General features: G+C 51.5%; 1 protein-coding gene across 1 annotated transcript in view; it reads left to right on the top strand.

The window, feature by feature from the left end:
• Positions 1–18,154, top strand: part of LOC138117197 (hydrocephalus-inducing protein homolog) — a 74,040-nt gene that overhangs the window by 38,667 nt on the left and 17,219 nt on the right. The window contains exons 27-45 of the mRNA XM_069027272.1: positions 801–935; positions 2,311–2,488; positions 3,004–3,161; positions 3,890–4,029; positions 5,071–5,207; positions 5,834–5,955; positions 6,043–6,228; positions 6,646–6,783; positions 8,559–8,798; positions 9,053–9,209; positions 9,673–9,834; positions 10,124–10,297; positions 11,405–11,538; positions 13,321–13,449; positions 13,761–13,965; positions 14,619–14,760; positions 16,016–16,808; positions 17,304–17,462; positions 17,903–18,108. Of these exons, the coding sequence (XP_068883373.1) occupies positions 801–935; positions 2,311–2,488; positions 3,004–3,161; positions 3,890–4,029; positions 5,071–5,207; positions 5,834–5,955; positions 6,043–6,228; positions 6,646–6,783; positions 8,559–8,798; positions 9,053–9,209; positions 9,673–9,834; positions 10,124–10,297; positions 11,405–11,538; positions 13,321–13,449; positions 13,761–13,965; positions 14,619–14,760; positions 16,016–16,808; positions 17,304–17,462; positions 17,903–18,108 (3,695 nt within the window). The remainder of the gene's footprint in view (positions 1–800; positions 936–2,310; positions 2,489–3,003; positions 3,162–3,889; positions 4,030–5,070; positions 5,208–5,833; positions 5,956–6,042; positions 6,229–6,645; positions 6,784–8,558; positions 8,799–9,052; positions 9,210–9,672; positions 9,835–10,123; positions 10,298–11,404; positions 11,539–13,320; positions 13,450–13,760; positions 13,966–14,618; positions 14,761–16,015; positions 16,809–17,303; positions 17,463–17,902; positions 18,109–18,154) is intronic.

Here is an 18,154-nt window from a genome sequence, read left to right as displayed (position 1 = left end):
TCCTGCCCACCTCACTCTAGGGCTCCCTCCCGTTCCCAGCTCCTTTGTTGGCTCTGTGGCTTGGGAGTACAACCTTTGAGGGATATGTCCAGAATCCAAGCTGGTTTAAAACGGCCATCTCCACCCCCCTCCAAAATGTTGGGAATGCCTCCTTTTCAGAGCTCCTAACACTGCCTCTGGGGCAGGCAGGGTCCCAGTGGGGATGCTCTGAGGGGCATGTCCCTGAGACATCCCTCTGCTGATCCACTTCTAAAGCCTGACCTCCAAGGAGGTGCCCTTGTCTAAAGCTCTTGCTTAATCAACACAATAATCAAGGGAAGAAGTTGGGCTTCCAGTCACTGTTGTTGCAGAGACTGTCCCAGAGTAATCCACACTTCACTCCTTTGCAGTTGAAAGCCCACAGATATTTCCAGCTGCTGGCCTTGTGTGACTCCCTTGTGGCCTGTATGTTTCTTGCCACTATTTGCATGCAGGTGCCTTTTCTTCTGGAATGCCTCAGTGCCACCTCCTTTGTTTCCCCTGGCTGTTGGCGACCCCTCAGAGTGCACAGGACCCGTGTCCTCTGGTTCACTTATTACTGGCCCTGACATGGTTGTTACCACACCTCTGTGTGCTGCCATATCTCCCTGTTTCTGGGCAGGTGCCCTGTGCCTGGGGGTTCCCCAGGTTCCCAAGTGCCTGTGTCTCCTCCCCTGTCCCTGCTCCCACGATGTGTCTGCTTTCAACCCCAGGAAAGAGGAAGGAGATTCCCAGCAGCAGGCCTGGGTCTGTAACTTCCCTCTCCTATGCCTTCTCTCCAGATGTTTAATGAAATTCAGCATAGCAAGGTCATCCTGGCGAACACAGGCAAGTTAGCATTCGACTGGGTGCTAAACCCCAGCACTGCCACTGCAGACCAAGCTCTGGATGGAGTGTTTACAGTCAAACCCACCAGTGTAAGTAGCACAAGTGACTGACCCCAGCCCTGTGTCAGGTGGCTCAGGAGAGTAGAGGGGGAAAAGGGGTGCAGGGGTGGGGAAGAGAGGGGGAAAAAAGGGGGAAAAAAGTGTGGGGGGGAAACCCCAAACCCAGCCATGAAAGAGAGATCACTGCAAGCAATTTCTGCTGGGGGCAGAGAAGGTCAAACAAGTGCTCTCCTGAAAGACTCCCCCATGGCCTTGGCTGGTGGGTGGCTCAGCTGTCACAGGGCAGACACCGGCAGGAGGCACAAGTGTATTGGTCACTGTCCTGCCTTGCTGTAAGGCGAGTAGAGTTCTTTTTGATAGATTTCTCGGGTAAAAATAAGGCACAAACACAACAAATATTCTATTTGAAAAATGTTTATTGATAAAGAGGGGGTATGGTCCTGACCAGCAGGGGTTAGAAAAGAGAGCAGAGAGAGAAAACGAGAAGTGGAGAGACTAACAGAAGCACGTGGGACGAGTTAAGGCTCCCAGCGCACGTACAAGCCCAACAGTAATTTTTCACCCCATGTCAGAAAATGGATTTATAACATATGTTAAGGCATAAATAAAAATGAAACCGGTTCCTCACAGTCACTCTGGGGACCCCGACGGCTGAGATCTCTGGCTGTGCTGGCACTGGAGCGTTTCTGAGGGTCGCCTTACCCAGGCTGTGTGATCACACAGGACACAGTCCTTGGCCCTGCCTCCCCGCTGCCAGCGCTAAGCACCACTTACACATCCCTTTTGTAGGCTTGAAGCTCCTTTACCAAAAATTGTCCCAGCCTCTATGCTGGTCCCTCCCTCCTCCAGAGTTGCTTCTCTGCAGCAGCTTTGTGGGGCAGTGAGGGGGCCAGGGAGGAGCGGGGCTGGAAGTGTAAGGAGAAGTATTTGCAGCATCCCACCACTGTCCAAGCTGCTTAGTCCTGCCTGGATGTCTTTGAGCCGAAGCAGCACTCTTGCCTTTGTCCCTCCTTGCAGTGGGAAGAGAAAGCTGATTGGCCTTCCCATTTCTTCATGCCTGTCTCCTACATGGGATGAGAGCAGGACTTCTCTTCCACAGCAGCAGCAAAGAGCCTTTTTTTGTTGAGGCAGGCCCTTGCTGGCAGAGGGCAAACCCCATTAGCAGCAGAGCTGTGCTCTCATCAGCCTGTGCTGGGGCTGCAGCTTTGCCAGACCTCAGGAGGACACGCTGCACCCTGGGGCTGGAGGTGTGAGCTTTTGGGCACAAGGAAGTTAGAAAGTGATGTGGTCTGATGTTTTCTTCTAGATGAGAACCTGTCTTCTCTGCTAAGCCTGTCTGTCCCCTGAGCCATCCCCTATTAAATGCTCTCTGATTCATTGCCTCCCTCTTCTCCCATACCTGCAGGGTTCCATTAGGCCTGGTGAGAGGAAAGAGCTGAAATTCTCCTACCTGCCAGGATCACCAGGAGCCTTCTGCAGGACTTATGAACTTAAAGTAGCTGACCTGGACCCAGAAAATATCTGCCTGAAAGGAAAAGCGACTTTTCCCATTACCAGTATCAACCTGCCCTGGAACATCAAAGGTGGGCACTGCCTGTCTGCCCCCAGGAAGGGCCCCTCTGGTTTTGTTCCCTACCATATGCCCATCGGGCAGCTCACACCCACCTCCACCAAGCCTGGAGGGTTGCAGGACTCCCAGACCAACTCAAGCCCTCTGGTTGCTTCATGAGTCTTGAGCAGAGGATCCCATGTGGGCTTTGTCCCAGGAACCATCCTGCAGAGCTTGTCTGGCTGGCAGGCTCCTGGAAGGATGATGGCTAAACAGAAAGGCTTGGGAAACCTGTAAGAGAGGCTGGCAGGGCTTTTGGCAGGGTTGGGTTTGCATGATATTGCAGGGGAAGAGAAGCTGCTCTGTGGGGAGCAAGATGGGTGGGAGTGAACATGAGGACTCAGAGAGCAGCAGCAGCATCCACTTTTCATAGACGGCCTGAGGGGTTTGTTTCTGAGAGAGGCCAGTGTTGGGGAAGTAGGACTTCCCATCTTAAATGGGATTGGCACTTTGCTAACATTTCTCTTTGTGGATGTTTTCTTCCTTCAGGAAATGAAAACTATGATGAGGCACTGAAAGAGCTCATAAAATACATCCAACAATACAAGCAAAAAGATAAATCACTTGTTTGGGAGAAGGCTGAGACACTGAAGACTGAGACCCTGATTGAGAACCTGAAGTCACACATGCGTGGCTCTGGCACTGTAGTAAGAACAGCTGCAGCCCTGTTTGGCACATGCCACCCTCTCCATGTCACCTGAGCCCCTTGCAGCCCACAGCAGCTTCCCGGTGCCCTGATGGCACTTGGGACCTCCCTGCGCACTCCCGACCATGTGTCTGCTCAGCACTGGCCCAGGGGCTGCCCCTCTGGTCATGGTCTCTCCTGGGGTTGCACCAACTTCCTGGCTACCCCAGGGAGGGCTCCTGAAGGCCATGCTCAAGGGATGGAGTTGATGGTGCTTTGGAGGAGATGCAGGTCATTGCTAGGCAGTTTGTTGGTCCCAACCCAAACCCTGCCAGATTTACAGACCTGAACAGCAGCTGCTTGATTGTGCCATGGGACTGTGCTGGCAGTGCTCATCTCCAAGAGGCAGCGGCTTGGTCCCAGTTCCTTTTCAAGACAACTTTTGTCCAAGCTGCTTTGGCACTGGCTGAGGGCAGGCGAGTGTCTGGAGCTCTGGCAGGTTCCTGGCTTGTCTGTCTGTCTGGCCAGATCAGCTTTGCTAACAATGGCTAGGCAGGCAAAGATGCTGGAGTTACTTCCTTGGAGATGAGGTCCTGGCTAAGAGAGCAGGTGGTGTCCCAGACACTGAGCGGCCAGATGGGAGCACCCCATTCCCCCTCTCAAAAAGAGCAGGCTGGGATACTCTATCAGGTACAAGCTGGGCCTTGGGAAGGACCTTTGCTAACCAGCCCCTGTCTTCCCTTTCCTCAGTGGGGCACTTGGATACAAAAAAAGGTGGTGAAGAAGCTGATAAGGCAGGCTGCTCTGGAGCTGCAGAGAATTCACACCTCCCGTCACCCAAACACCAGGAAATTGTTCCCTGACAAGGAGCTGTGCCAGAATCTTGTCAAGTGAGTGGAGACTCCCATGCCCATCTCGAGGTGCCCCGTGGGTAACACCCAGCAGTGCCCCTGGCTCCTGGGAGCTCCTCGTGTCTGCAGAGCTGGCAATAGCTGGGGACTTGAGAAAGGGTCTGGCCCTGGTGGCTGCTGTGACACGCTCTCTGTGAGCAACTGAGTGCCCTCCCTTCCCCAGCATCATGCTGAACTTGGGACTGCTCAGCTTCCCACAAGTGTGGGGTTCTGCCCTAGAGCTCAGGGGACCCCGTGCAGACCTTCAAGCCCCTCCAGACAGCATAGATTCTGACCCTATTGACTAGCTCTGAAAGAGACAACTCCCAGCTGATGTCTTTGTTCAAACTAACAGAGCACACTAAACAAAAGGAGCAGGGAACTGCACACATCAGCAAACCCTTTAAAACCCCCAAAATCAGGTGGCTTGCATGCTGGTGGGGTGGCAGGTCTTATCTAGGTGAACTTCCCTGTGCTCCTTCATAATGCAGCACAGGCACCGGAAGCTCTACAAGAAGATGCTCTGCAAAACAGATCATTTGTGTGCTTTCCTGAGTTGGATTGCTCTGGGAAAGGACCTTCCTGTGAATTTTGCCAGTATTAATGGATTATTATGCTTATTTGTGCTGCTTTGGTGGCAGTTCTGGTTGCAGAGCAGTGAAGATTTCCTGTGCAGGCAAATTGTAAATCCTAGGCTCCAAAGCAATTTCAGGCTCACGCTGTACACCAGGCTAAGCAGTTTCACTGAGACCAGTGGAGGCCCAGTGTCCTCACCTCTACTGGCTTTTCATAGCAGAGGAGCTGTGACCAGTGTCCATTTTAAACTAATTTTATGTTCAGGTACCATTGGTAGCTGATAAAACCTAGGACCTGCACTCCCTGTGACTTCTTGAAGTCATTGCCAGGCAGTCAGGTCTGGGGTTTCATTGCTTGAGTTTTTACAGCAATGAATACAGAATTAGCCGCTTTATTTGCATCCTCCATCCACTTGGACATGTAGCTGGGCTGTGGTTTAAGGACTGTCCTTACTCCTCCTTCCAGCATTGAGCTGCCTGAGTACATCCTGGACATGGGCACTGTCCTTAAGGGCTACACTGAGAAACGCACTGTGGAGATCAGCAACCCTGGATCGATGGAAGTGTCCTTCCAAGTCGATCAGTCTGTCCTGCAGGACACAGGTAGGCAGTGCTGGAGACACTTCCTGTGGACTTGAAGGAGGTGTCTCAGACAGATTAGCTTAAGCCACTGAACTTAAGGGTTTTGAGCTTTTTCTTCTCAGTGCCCCTGCTGGGAGCTTCAGAGCCTGAACTCTCCTGGCCAGCTGTGCCTGGGGACCTGGCCTGCCTGCAATTGCCTTAATGCTTCAGTGCAGGGGCAGGATGAGCTCATCACCCTGGTCACCTCTGGCATCTTCTGCCCTTGGCTCCCATGAGCATCAAGTTTCTTTCAGCACTTTGTGGGCTTGTTTTGCCAACCAGTGGGGTCTCCTGTGGTTTAGAAGTGCTTTGTTTGAAGTTCACACTGTCACAGCACTTGTATTAATCCTTTATTGAGGAAACAGCCTTTGAGGTCCTCTGGTGGATCAAAACAGGTTCCAAAGGAGGCCTTGAGGCAAGTTTGTGCTTCCATCCCAGTGAGGCACTGTGTCTGAGGGGTGTTCAGGTGCACCCTTTAGGTTTTTGTCCCGGTCACAGCACAGCATGGGGTTTTACTCTCAGCCAGGACCCCTGTAAGGCCTTAACATGTTTATGACACATTTTGTGTTTCTTGTGTATCTCAGCTGCTTTGTTTTCATCTGTTCAAGGTTTCAGAGTGAACCTGGAGGAGGTGACATACCTGCCCCAGAGATGCGCCAAGTCGTTTGAAGTGCGCTTTGAAAGTGCCCACCAGCCACTGGGAGAAGTGGATGTGGTGCTGCCTATCATGGTACTACAGCTTTTTGGGCAGGCAGCAGGCTGGGCACAGCAGCAGATGTCACCTGGACTCTCAGCTGAATTCTCTGTCCTTCTCCAGGTAACAAAAGGCCCCACGTGGCACATCCACCTCCGTGCCAAAGTGTTTGGACTGTCGCTCGACCTCTCCAAGGACAGATTTCAGTTCCACGATACCATCGTTGGGCAGTGCCAGGTTGAGACAGTCCGGCTCTACAACTGGTTCCGAGTACCCTGCGAATGGTTCATTTCTGAGGTCAAGCCTAAGGTAAAGCACAGGCGACGTGGAACGTGGAACTTCTTGGTTGGGTTTTCTTGGTGTCTCTCACCCTTTCTGCTCCTGCGGCTGCCTGAGCACTTGGGTCTACAGCGTGTTTGAGGAAGCTTCTGAGGGTCTAGATCAAGGCTGGTTTGCCTGGACCTGTTCCATTAGCTGATGCTTTGCTTTTCTGCCATCTTCACCCATTCCTCCTCCTCTGAGGACAGTAGTTCCCCCTCTGCTTGCCCTGTCTACAAGTTTTCCCTCCAGCTCTAGGCCATGGGACCACACTTGGTTTGGCTGTGGGTGCTCTCAGCCCCATATCAGTGTCTCAGAGCGCTACAGGAACTGAGGCTCTGTCCTCACCGACTGAGGAGACCTCCCACAATTGGTTTCTGTGCCCAACAGAAAAAACCTTTTTTACAGCCCATACGTCCGAAGCTGAAGGACAGGCTGAAGAAGACTGAGGAGGATCCCTGTCCTTTCAAAGTGAAGCCCTCCAGAGGAATCCTTGGTCCAGGAAAGTGGCAGAACCTGGAAATCAAGTTTGCACCCAAGGAAGAGGTGAGATTGGCAGGTGTCAGCCCAGGGGTGTCAGGGCCATCTGGAAATGAGGGCCTGCTGCAGAGAGTGTGGGATGAGCTCTGCCTTCACGGGGAGCTTTCTGCAAGCCCCGTTCTTAGTGTGGTTCAATTCACCCCACAGAGCACTCCTGTGAGATGTGCTTTGAAATGCCCACAGGGAGCTTGCACAGAGAGCATCAGGGCTCTGTGGCTGCCTCTTGGCACATGGGGGGGATGTGCCCAACTGTTCTGAATGGATGATGTGGCTTTAAATAAGTCCCTGCCTTTTGCCCAGGCCTCTGGCAGCAGGCAATAGCTTTGTAGGGATGGCACCAGCATCCCAAAACCCACTCTCATTCCTAAGTTCTTTAATAATGCCTGATTCAGTCTATTATAGAATGAATATTATTTAATAGACTTCAGAACTAACAGACATAAGACTTGAAACAGATTATTACTACACAGGAATAAGGCAAAAAGAGACAACTTGTGTTAGACATGGGGCTAAAGGTACCATTAATTTTACAGCTAGCAAAGAAATAATATAACTTAGGATCCAGTGTTTCTCACCATCCAATTCCTGACGGAGCACACATCAAAATCCTTTCCCTCAATTCCCAGGAAAGTAACCACAGATTCTGTGTCCAGACTCTGGGAAGAAGTCTTGCACGCTTTCATTGTGTGCGTGTAGAAGGCTTCTGTCTCTGTGATAATTGTGTGGGCTTTTCTAGACAGAAGAACCGTGTCTTTTGGTCAAGAATATTTATTTTTCTTTCATCTCTTCCCACATTTGCTTTCCAGACTAAGATGTTGATTCTTAGCTGGGGACCTGAGCCCTTCTGGTGCCAGAGATGACCCCTTGCTGGGCCCATGACCTGCCTGGGTTATTTCTTGCATATGCACCAACCATCTGTGGCAGACAGGAGGTGGATACATCCTGCCACACCAACTCCCCTCAGCCTCCCCCTTGCCTGGCTGTATTTGCAGCTGCAACATGGTACAGAGCAGCTGCACACTGGCAGAGGATAACCCTGGGAGGGCTAATCTAGGCTCATCCTGCTGCTGGAACGGACAGACAGAACGGGCACCAGACACCTTCCTGGGTACAGCAGGACAGTTACCCGTAGTGGTGTGCTGTCAGCAGTCCCTGGGGCTCTGGCCTGCCTGCATGTTCCCATGCAGCTGGGGATTCAACTTAAAGGATGGAGCATTCCCAAAAGTAGTTTGCCAGTGGCCACTGGGTCTTGGAAACTGACAATGTGTACCAGGATGGGCACAAGTGCTTCTGTGCCTGCAGACAGTGCAAGGGATCTTTAATTGCTCGAGAGATGTAACCATCTTGCATCTGGCTTTGACCAGAGCCAAACACTAAGCAGAGAAGATGACCCTTACTTCTAGCCAGCGAGAACTCATTTGTCTCTCTCTCCTGGAGCTGACGTTTTCCTGATGCAGTCCTGTGCCAGGACTGTGTCTGGACACTGTAACCCTGCGGGCCCTTCTCATGGGCCTTGCATTCCTGCATAACTAGGTGAAAACATCTGACAGTCCATTGTACATCCATCTAGTACCCAAATACCTGGTCACAGTGCACACCAGGATTCATCCCAGTTACTCAGACCCAGGACACAGACACTGTACCCCCTAGCATAAGTAAATACCTGGTTTCCATTCACCTTGGAGGGACTGATAACACGCTGACTTTGGGGCAAGGGTTGTATTTGGGGTCCTGTCACCTGGGACTTGATGGATGAGTTTTCTGCACTTTTCTCTTTTCAGAGGTCTTACAAGAATGAGCTGAAGGTTAACATTTGTGGGAGCAGCAATTACTTAAAGCTGTACCTCTCGGGACAAGGTCTGGAGTCACGGTTGGAGTTCAGTCCCCCAGCACTAAAGATGGGATGGGTGCTGGTGGGCAGCGATGGGTTGGAGGCCACAGTGGTGGTGAAGAACCCGTGCAAGTTCCCCATTGAGTTTTACTCCCTGGATTTTGACGAGCAGTACCTTGAGGAGGAGAAGGTGAGAAGGCAGGTCTGGTCCCATGCACATGCTGCCCAAGCTTCACAGTACTCCAGCATTCCCTGGCTTGTGCCAGGGAGATGGAGGCAATCCCCAGGGCAAAGCCAACTCTGCTGACATGCTGTGGGAGGACTTGAATAGTTCGTGGTGTTGGGAGGAAGGGAGGAGGGAGAAAATGGTTTGCCGAGTCTGTTTGTGTGATGAAAGGCAAGAAAAGGAATCTTGCATATGGTTTCTCTTCCCTACACACACAGATTCTGCGGACGGTGGTGGGGTCTGAGTACCCAAAGACCTTTTTGATGCCTGCACGTGCTGTGGGTGAGACACTGCCCCCAGAGGTACTGGAGGACTACAAAGCACGTGAGAAGCTGAAGGCTCAACAGGCGCAGGCCATGGGCAAGGCAGCACCAGGTGAGAAAAACAGCGAGGGTTTGACAGTGTCTGTTTTGACTGTGGACACAGCAGGGAGTCCAGCCCATACGCCCTGAAAGTTCTCCAGGGAAAGCCCATGCTTTTAGCAGCTGCCTGTTCCCCAGCTGGGTGGAGGAGCTCTGGGTGAAGGGCTGTTGCATCCTCTACCAACCCTGAGTGTAGCCAAAGCAAGCTCCTATCTGCCCACCACAGACTGGGGAAATAATCAGGATATTCCCTTGTGTGCCTTAGCCACAAAGACTAGGACTGGACGAGTTCTTCAGCCAGTAGGACCAGGTCTAATATCACTGGCTCTTTTATATTTGCACCTTCCTAGCAACAAAAGAACAAGCTCATGTTGCTTTCAGCAAGCCTCCTTTCCTGGGATCTGAGGAGATGGGGAGGATGATGAGGATCAAAGGTAGGCAGGAGGCTGACTTTTCCATCTGGTTTTGCACTGCAGCACATCAAGGGACTGTCACATTCTGCCCAGAGCCCTTGGTGAAAGCAATTGGGGATCCTCTGTCTCGGGCTGTCATGCGCCACATGGGCGTGGAGCCGTCTTCAGATGCAGCACAGCAGTGCAGAGGGATTGTTGTCATCGTCCACGGGGCACCCCGGGCAGGTATGTGAGCTGCAGCCCTGGGCTGCAGGCAGAGGGGGAAGCAGGAGAAACGCACCCTGGGGGACCGTGCTGCTTGAGGCAAAGCCCTCAGCTGAGCAGAAGGTGAAGATGATCCTCTTGGCTCTAGAATTCAGAGCTTGTAAGCATGCTCAAGCTGCCTCCCTCATGTCCTGGAGGGACACTTGCTTTCCTGCTGTCCTTGTAACTTTGAAATCCTGGTCAAGATTTTTCCAGGGCCTGTAATGCCTCGTGTGCAAGTGTCACCTAGCAGCCCTCCTCTCTCTCTCAGGAAAGTCAGAGTTAGCAGCGGCCCTGTGTTACTATTACGACGCGGACTACTTGTCCATAGACGCCGTGGTGAAAGAGGCCATCGCCGACGATGGGAGCGAAGCTGGGCTCCGTGCCCGGGAGCTTTGCATCAAGGCTGCTGAGAAGCTGGAAGACGAAGACAAAAGGAGTGCTGGTAAGGAGAAATGCTGGAGCCAGAGCCAGGGCTTGAGAAACCCACCATGACTGTGCACTTCTGCTTACTCAGAGCAGCAGTTGGACAGTCCTTGTGTCTCTTAGGGAACATGCGTGAATTGCATCTCTGGCTTTTCTAAAAAAAAAAAAAATTAATTTTAAGGGCTCAGGGGTTCTTTTATAGCCCCCTTTGCTGCCATTCTTGGCACATTTGTTTTCTAAGGGGGGTGAAGCATGCCTGTCTCTTTCCCAAATGTTTTATATTTCCTCAAAGCTGAATTGAGCTTGCTCCTCATGGGCAGCAGACAGAACTGCTGCCCACTTTAACAAGGACAAAGCCCTCTGAAGTGGCTCATTAAGCACAAGAGAACTGACTGTGAGTGTAACCTCGCAAATGAGAGGAATGGAAGAACCACCTTCCAGAGGAATTTCCAATAAGAGACATGCTACAGATGAGCTCTTTTCTCCAGAGATTTACCTATGCCCACTGTCAGGTTACACAGCTCGTGCATGTTGGGCTGTTCTCCATGTGAGACTGGAGACTTTCATGAAATCTATTGTGCAGTTGGCACCCTGAGCTCTGCAGGGTGAGGCCAGACCTGGTTTGGTGCAGGGAGAAGTTTTGCATTGCTCAGTTTTGAACCTGGCTGGATTGGGAGCTGGTGGAAGGAAGAAGAATCTGGGTCCCAGCTGGGGTTTTCCCACAAGGAGGATTTAGCTTCAGTGGAGATGGGTGATGCAAGTGGGGCAGGACTTGCAGGTCTCCACATGAGAATGCAGGATGGGTGCAGTGTACGGAAACAATGCTCCTGGAGGACGAATCTTTGGCTTGATCCATAGGGGAGCTGCTGTGTGAGCAGTGTCACCTGCATGCACAGGTGTTAGGAGGGACATAGGGCTGGCATTAAAATCAAGTATGGGATGCTGTGCTTTACCATGCTGGTAAGAGAAGCAGGGAAGGAGCTGTTTCCGGGAAACAGTGCTGCCAGTGCCCAGCAAACTGGGGAGAAAGTGCCCTGTTCCTTCCAGGGCCCAAGGTCATGCCCATTGCGGTGAAAGGTGCCTACTTGCTTTTCACAGCCCCCTGAACCATCTGTTCCCTGTGCAGGTAAAAAGTCTAAGCTCGCTGTTCAGACCAAGAAAAAACAAGGGGAAGAAATCAAGGGGAACACCAAAGGCGAGAACCCTTCAGCACAAAAGGAGAAGGAGGCAGCCAGCACACCTGAGAAAATGGACCCCAAGGTAAACATGATCTGCACTGGTTGATGCCTGGGACCTTTGCGCTGTCTTTGAGATGGGCAGGGGCTGCTTACAGAGGAAGCTCTGTGCCAGCTAGGCCCTGGTATGCGGGTCCATAGTGCCAAGCCCAGCTGGCAGACTGGGCATGACTTGGGACAGCAATGTGTTCTGGCAGACAAACTCCACTGGTTCTCAGTGGCTTGTTATCAAAGGGCAGTCCTGGCTAGTGTGGCCGCAGGCAGTGAGCAAAGTGCTGGGAGGCTGCACTGGGGACTTGCAAGCTTTGGTCTGTGCTGGCCAAGGGATGGGCCCTTGTAGTGGTTTGGTCTAAAATACTCATTGCTGTTTATCTTCTGTGAGATAAGAATTAGGAGAAATGCAAAGCAGGCACCAACTTGAATGAATATAAAGAAGTTTATTAACAGACCTAAAAGAAGAAAAGAAAAAAAATTATACCACCTTTAGAACTCTCCTCCTCCCCCCACCTTCCTCCCGTCTCCCACTGACAATGTAAAGACAACCCTTAAGATGTTCAGTCTGTTTACCACTTCCATAATAACCTGGTTCAGTCCATTTAGAAAGAGAAGTCTCTTTTTGCTCATGCTATGAAAACAGTATCACACCGAGACAGCCACCCACTTCCAAATATTGTTCAGTCCATTCAGGAAGAGGAATCTCTCTGCTTGCGATGTGAGTCCCTTCCCCCGACTTGCAGCTTTTCCCGCAACTGCTTTCGAGGGTCCACTCTTGAAAGTTTTCTGGGGTACAATTTTAAGGTTGAGCTGTTCAGAAACAAAAAAAACAGAGGCCCTTCTCCTTCCCTGGGAGCAAAGGGTCATCTTCATCTTTAAGACTATCTCTGGAAGCATCTCTAGGAATTGAGGTTTTTCTCCTTTCCTCTTTGGAGCAAAAGTCCTCATCTGGTTCATCTGGTTCATCTCTCTCTGTCCAAACTTCTCATGAAATTACAGCTGCGTCAGCATCTGCCTATCTCAGCGCAGGTGCTTCTGCTTATGAGTTGAACACTCCACCCCCCATATCTTCATGAAATTACAATGGGATACTCTGATATATCATAGCTTCACAACAGACTTTCAGCTTTAAGCATCTCCTCTCTCTCTTCCCTCACGTTTTCAGCTCTTCACAGCAATAAAAGGGTTAATCTCACCTCGGCCTTGCAGCTGGAATGTGGCTTATCGCTGTTGGTCCCTGACCTCTGCCGGACAGAGGTGCCGCTTTGCTGAATCTCGGCCGCAGTGGAGGGGGGGGTTCCGAGCCGCTCCGGCTGCCCACGGCAAGGCAGTGGGGGGGGGTTCCATGGCTGGAACAGGCCCATGGCTCCAGGCTGGCCGTGGCCCGGCCCGGCCTGGCCCAAGCAGGGCCTGGCCGGGCCTGCTGGCCCCTGCACGGGGCCTGCAGCCACCTGTGCCAGCGCCGGAAACGAGAGAGAGCTGAGGTGGGAGTTTGTCTATTCTTAAGTGTGGATCACAGAGGCGGTCACAACTTTAAGTGGCTTAAAGAATTGTCCATATTCAAACTGGCCAGCTGATAGGTTCTATCAGGTCCCAGAGGAAGCTGTAAGCACCCCTTAGCAAGGATATCCCTTCCGGGACTATGCTTGCTAACCTATGACAGCCCTCCAGGACCATCTCCTGGAGCCACCGGCCTGCCCCGCAGGGTTGTTCTGGTCTCCACTGGTGCAGAACCCCAGCTCCAAGCCCAGCAGTGGGAGCTGTTCAGAGTGTTCCACTGGGGTTCATTTCCTTACAATGGTCCACATTCCAGGTCATGGTTTCCACTGCTCCTGCCCCGCAGCAGCTGAACATCAGCAGCAGCAGCGGGGAAGAGCTGAACTGCCTGAGCTGTGTGCTGCCTGAGGACCTGCTGGTGGACATCCTCTCTGAGAGGCTGAAGGTACATGGGGTAGGGGAAAAGGAGACATTCCTGCTCCAGAGAGACAGGCAGTCAGGTACAACTCGGAGAGGAGGTGGAGGAGGAGGAGGAGGAGGTCTGTACGTGCTGTTGGAGGATCCTGGACTGTGTGCAGGGAACCTTGGGGAAAGCTGCAGATGCCCTTAGTTGGCAGAGCATAGGGAAAGATCCAAGCTGGCCTTAGCTAATGCACTTGGAACAAGGATAGCTGGTGCCTTGTGACATCTGGGTTTACTGTCCAGCTGCGAGCCCCCCGTGTGCAATGGCTGACTTACTCTTGCCTTGATTTGCAGCACAAAGACTGCTACAAGGGAGCGATCTTTGATGGCTTGGAGAGCCTCTTTGCAAGCAGCCTGGAATCTTCTCTGCTCTGTGTGCTCAAAGCCATCAAGAATCGTCATCATATCTACATTGTGAACCTGCATCGGGATTATGCTTCTTGCAAAGCCACAGAGGAGGCTGAAATAAAGAGGGAGGAAGCTGAAAGACAGGAGGAAGGTGAGATACCTCCATCCCTTCTCAAATCTTCTCTCTCAAGCCCTCAACCTTATCTCTGTGTATCTGGGTTTGCAGCAGAGCTTGTAAGAAATGTTCTTATTAATCTTTCCACCTTCTGCCTCAGTGGAACCAGCACTCATCTCAGAGTTGCAGGAGATCTGAGGTTTTAAGACTCACCTTAATCTCTAAAGCTTGGGCACAAGTGCAAGCTGCTGTAGCTCAGTAATAAACGACCGCCCCCAGCCTTGGTGCACTTAAGCCAGGCGAAGCACAGGAGCTCACTGCCTGGCCATAGTTTGGGGGATTGTCTGAATTTTGGAACAGGGATATGAGCTCCCCAATATCTCCTGGTATGATAGGCTGGGTCGGGAAAAGCTGTGAAGCCTTGCAGCTGACCCAGAGCACCCAGCTCTGCTGGCAGTCACTCATGGTTTCTCCTCTGGTTTGTGCTAAAGAATGGCAGCAGAATGAAGCTCATCAGAGTAAAGCAAAACATCTCTTGGTATTGGATGACAATGAAGATGATGAGCAGAATGAAGCTCATCAAAATGAAGTAAAACATCCCTTGGTATTGGATGACGACGAAGATGATGAGCAGAATGAAGCTCATCAGAGTGAAGTAAAACGTCTCTTGGTATTGGATGACGACGAAGATGATGAGCAGAATGAAGCTCATCAGAATGAAGTAAAACGTCTCTTGGTGTTGGATGATGACGAAGATGATGATCTCCCTGAGGAGAAGAAAGCTGAAACGGATGGAATAATACTGGAAAGGAAGCAAATACAGAGGGAGAGGTGAGTAAGCCTTCCACGGTCTACTGCTCAGGGTAGTGTCCCTGGAGGGTTTCCTTGCTCCAAGGACTCTGTTAGAGCTCTGAGGTGTTTGATAGCAAAGGCCAGAAGCAGTACAAGGATGGCCACTCTCAGTTCCCTGACTCCCAAAAGAGGAAGGACCTTCCTCTGTTGAGATGGAACACCATCTTCTCCATTTTAGTGGTACGCCCTCCAGCTTAGATAATGCCTGCAGGGAGCTGGGCTCTGGGCTTGCCTTGGCACTGCCTGTAGAAGTGTCTCTTAAGTCCATGATGTTGATTCGCACCTTCTTCATCATCTCCCTTCTTCACCAAAACAGTGGAATTGTAGTATGGGCGGGTGTGGGGTGCAGCTGTGCTGGTTTGGTTTGGATCCTGGTCCTGCCACAGATGAAGTCCTTGCAATGCTGATCTGCCAGGGTTCTCCTCATGGTGGGACACCATAAAAGCTCGTGTCCTTTAGGCTCCCCTTCAGCTGCAGCAGTAGTCAAGCACAGGAGAAGCTCTGCTCCAGCAAGGCAGCCCAGCTCAGGACACACAGGAAATGTGTGGAGCTGGGAGGGTGAGCTGCTTAAAGCAAGCCTGTGCATCAGGACTTTGTTCAGCCCATGCTGAAGTTGGTTTTGTGGGGAGGAGACAGATGAAGCTGCTCCAAATGGTTTCCATGACAGCACAAGTTTGCCTCAGTCACAGCTGGGTTCCAGCAGGAAATCTGGCTGTCAAGAGCCTGTCTTGCAGGAGAGGAGTTCCTGCAGCCTTTGCTTTCTGATAGGATTATTCTCACTAAGGAACAGGCTATGCCCAGGGAGAAGGGGGCTGAATGAGTCGAATAAGAATTGGAGGAGGGACATTAGGGCAGATGTTAGCAATTCGTGATCTGGTTTAAACCAGGAAATCAAGAGACGAAGGGATTCTTCAGGCATCAGTGCAGAGAGATGGTGGATCAGTCTTTGGCAGTAGACTGGAGGTGTCTGGGTGTGCCTTAAGAGGGAGGTTGCACAGTTGAGACCTTATGATGCCAAGGCTTAGCTTTGGCTGGTCCTGGAGGTCCTCTCCCACCTTTCCCCTCACTTGGGATGTTCCCAACCTCTGTGGGTTGCGGAATATCCACAGAAATGGTCTTGCAGTTCTGCCTGGCCTCAGGGTTGAGGAATGGAGCGCAGGGCCAGCCAGGATTACATTGAGCCCAGGTTTTTGGTGGTGGCTCTCAGGGATGTTTTCTATTTTGTTTGCTGAAGGGAGCTGAAGCAGCTGGCTCAACAGCTTGAGGAGTCAAAAGACTCAGAGGATGAAGAGAAGCTGGAGGAGGAAAAGGAGGATGTCTCCTTGGTGAAGGAGCCTGCAAAACTACAGAAGGGGGAAACCAAACATCCAGAGAAGGAAACCAAACATCCAGAGATGAAGGTAACCAAAACTCTAGAGAAGTGGAAAAACACAGCCCTAAGTATGTGGGAAACCATAATCCCAGAGAAGGGAGAAACCAAACATCCAGAGACGAAGGAAACCAAACATCCAGAGATGAAGGTAACCAAAACTCTAGAGAAGTGGAAAAACACAGCCCTAAGTATGTGGGAAACCATAATCCCAGAGAAGGAGGAAACCGAATCCCCAAAGAAGGGGAAAACCAAAATCCCAGACGCCACAGCTGAGATGGAGAAGAACTTGAACCTGAGGTTTCAGATCTATAAGTCATCGCAGCAGAACGTCACACAGGTTTACTCCTGCTGGGACAGGGTTGAGGGTACCCTGCAGTTACCTGTGCTCCAAAAGGAAAACAAATCCCAGCCTTCAGCTGAACAAAAAGATCAGAAGACCAGCAGACCTCAAGAGAAGGTGGAGAAGAAGCCTGCAGAAAAATATGGAGGCCACAGTAGTCTTCAGTCATCTCAGCTGGAGAGGCAAAGTGAAGTTGCAGAAGGGGCAGTCAGAGACAAGCATGTCGGGGTGCCATGCTTGGACATCCACGTCACAAATATGGACGACATGCTTAAGAAGGTCCTGAAGAGTGGGAGGCTGCCAACGGAAGACCAGGTAAAAAACCCTGCAAGGCTCAGATCCTGAGCTTGCCGTGGTCCTGGGCCCCGAAGCATTGTGTTCCCCCAGGTGATAATGGCACAGAGCCTTGTCCAGGCCCCTGATGATGTTCCACAATGGCTCTGTAGCATCCATGTGGGTGGGGAGGTTATCACTATCCCTCAGGTGGGCGGAAAGTGGGAGTGCTCTGTGTACAAGCATCCCATCTGTTTGGAGTTTCCCAGCCTGGAAATCATTAAAAACAGTCCCAGGGCAGGGCAGCTCATGGTCATTGTTTTTGTCAGCTGAGTCACGCAGGGGACCGGTTTCTCTCTTGGTCCCACTTGTAGCTCCTGCCTCTGCTCTGGAGCCTGCTCACCCCACTGGGCATGACAAAGCACTTGTACTTTGTATAAGTCAAAAACCCCATTGCCAAAAGCTCAGTGCCTTTAGAGCAGGAGTGTGAGGATGAAGGTGACAGAAGTATAAACAGGGTTTTCTCTTCTGTTTTAGATGCTGAAACATCTGGGACTGCATCCTGACGGGCCTCCCCTTCCCCCTGCTGCCGTTCTTTCCATTGTCAACTACCCGGAGGAGCGGTCAGGCTCTGCGGAGCGTGTGAAGCCCTTCGCCATTGTTGCACCGGAAGGTGCAGCAGTGGAAGACAATCTGGTGGGTGCTCTTGTGGTGCTAGCACTGAAGGTGCCAGGGCAGGGACCGGGCTAGATGGGGGCATGGGAGGCAGGTTGGATGGAAAAGGGTCATTGTGGAGAGGCAGTGAGGGTGTGATGGGGCCCCATGTCTGTAGGTATCCCTTCTGTCAGGAATGGGACAAAAGAGACAGCTCTGCTGGAGACAGAGCAGTTCTGTAAGACAAGAGGGAAAAAATCACTTAAAACTGTCAACTGCCTTTGAGAAGAGGGTCCTGAGTGAGGAGGGGTATCCTAGGTAAAACAAACACCAATAAGGAAGACCAAGTCTTAAATAAGTCAAGTGGACTTATTTATTCTCTCTTCTGTTGGTTAACAAACCCCCATTTTACTTTCCGGGATGGGGATGTCTCAGGGCACGGCTCACCTCTCCCTCTCCCTCCCTTTTCTCTCTCCCCCTAGGCTGAGACCCCAGATGTGAAGGGCAGTTCTGCCGAGGGCCAACCAAAGACAGATAAAGTGGCCAGCAAAGACAAGTCTCTGGAGGAGAACCAGATCTCCACACAGAGCACAAAAAGTCCCCAGGATCCCTCCACAAGACCCAAAAGTTTATCTCAGGCAAAGAAAAGCATGCTGCCAAGTGCCTCACTCCCCACAGAATTCCTCAGGTGAGCTGCATGAGAGGAGGTGATGCCTCTGCTTCTTGGTCCTCTT

The sequence above is a fragment of the Aphelocoma coerulescens genome, chromosome 11 (assembly GCF_041296385.1).
Source record: "Aphelocoma coerulescens isolate FSJ_1873_10779 chromosome 11, UR_Acoe_1.0, whole genome shotgun sequence".
NCBI classification, from domain to species: Eukaryota; Metazoa; Chordata; class Aves; order Passeriformes; family Corvidae; genus Aphelocoma; species Aphelocoma coerulescens.
This window is presented reverse-complemented; position numbering and strand designations above follow the sequence as displayed.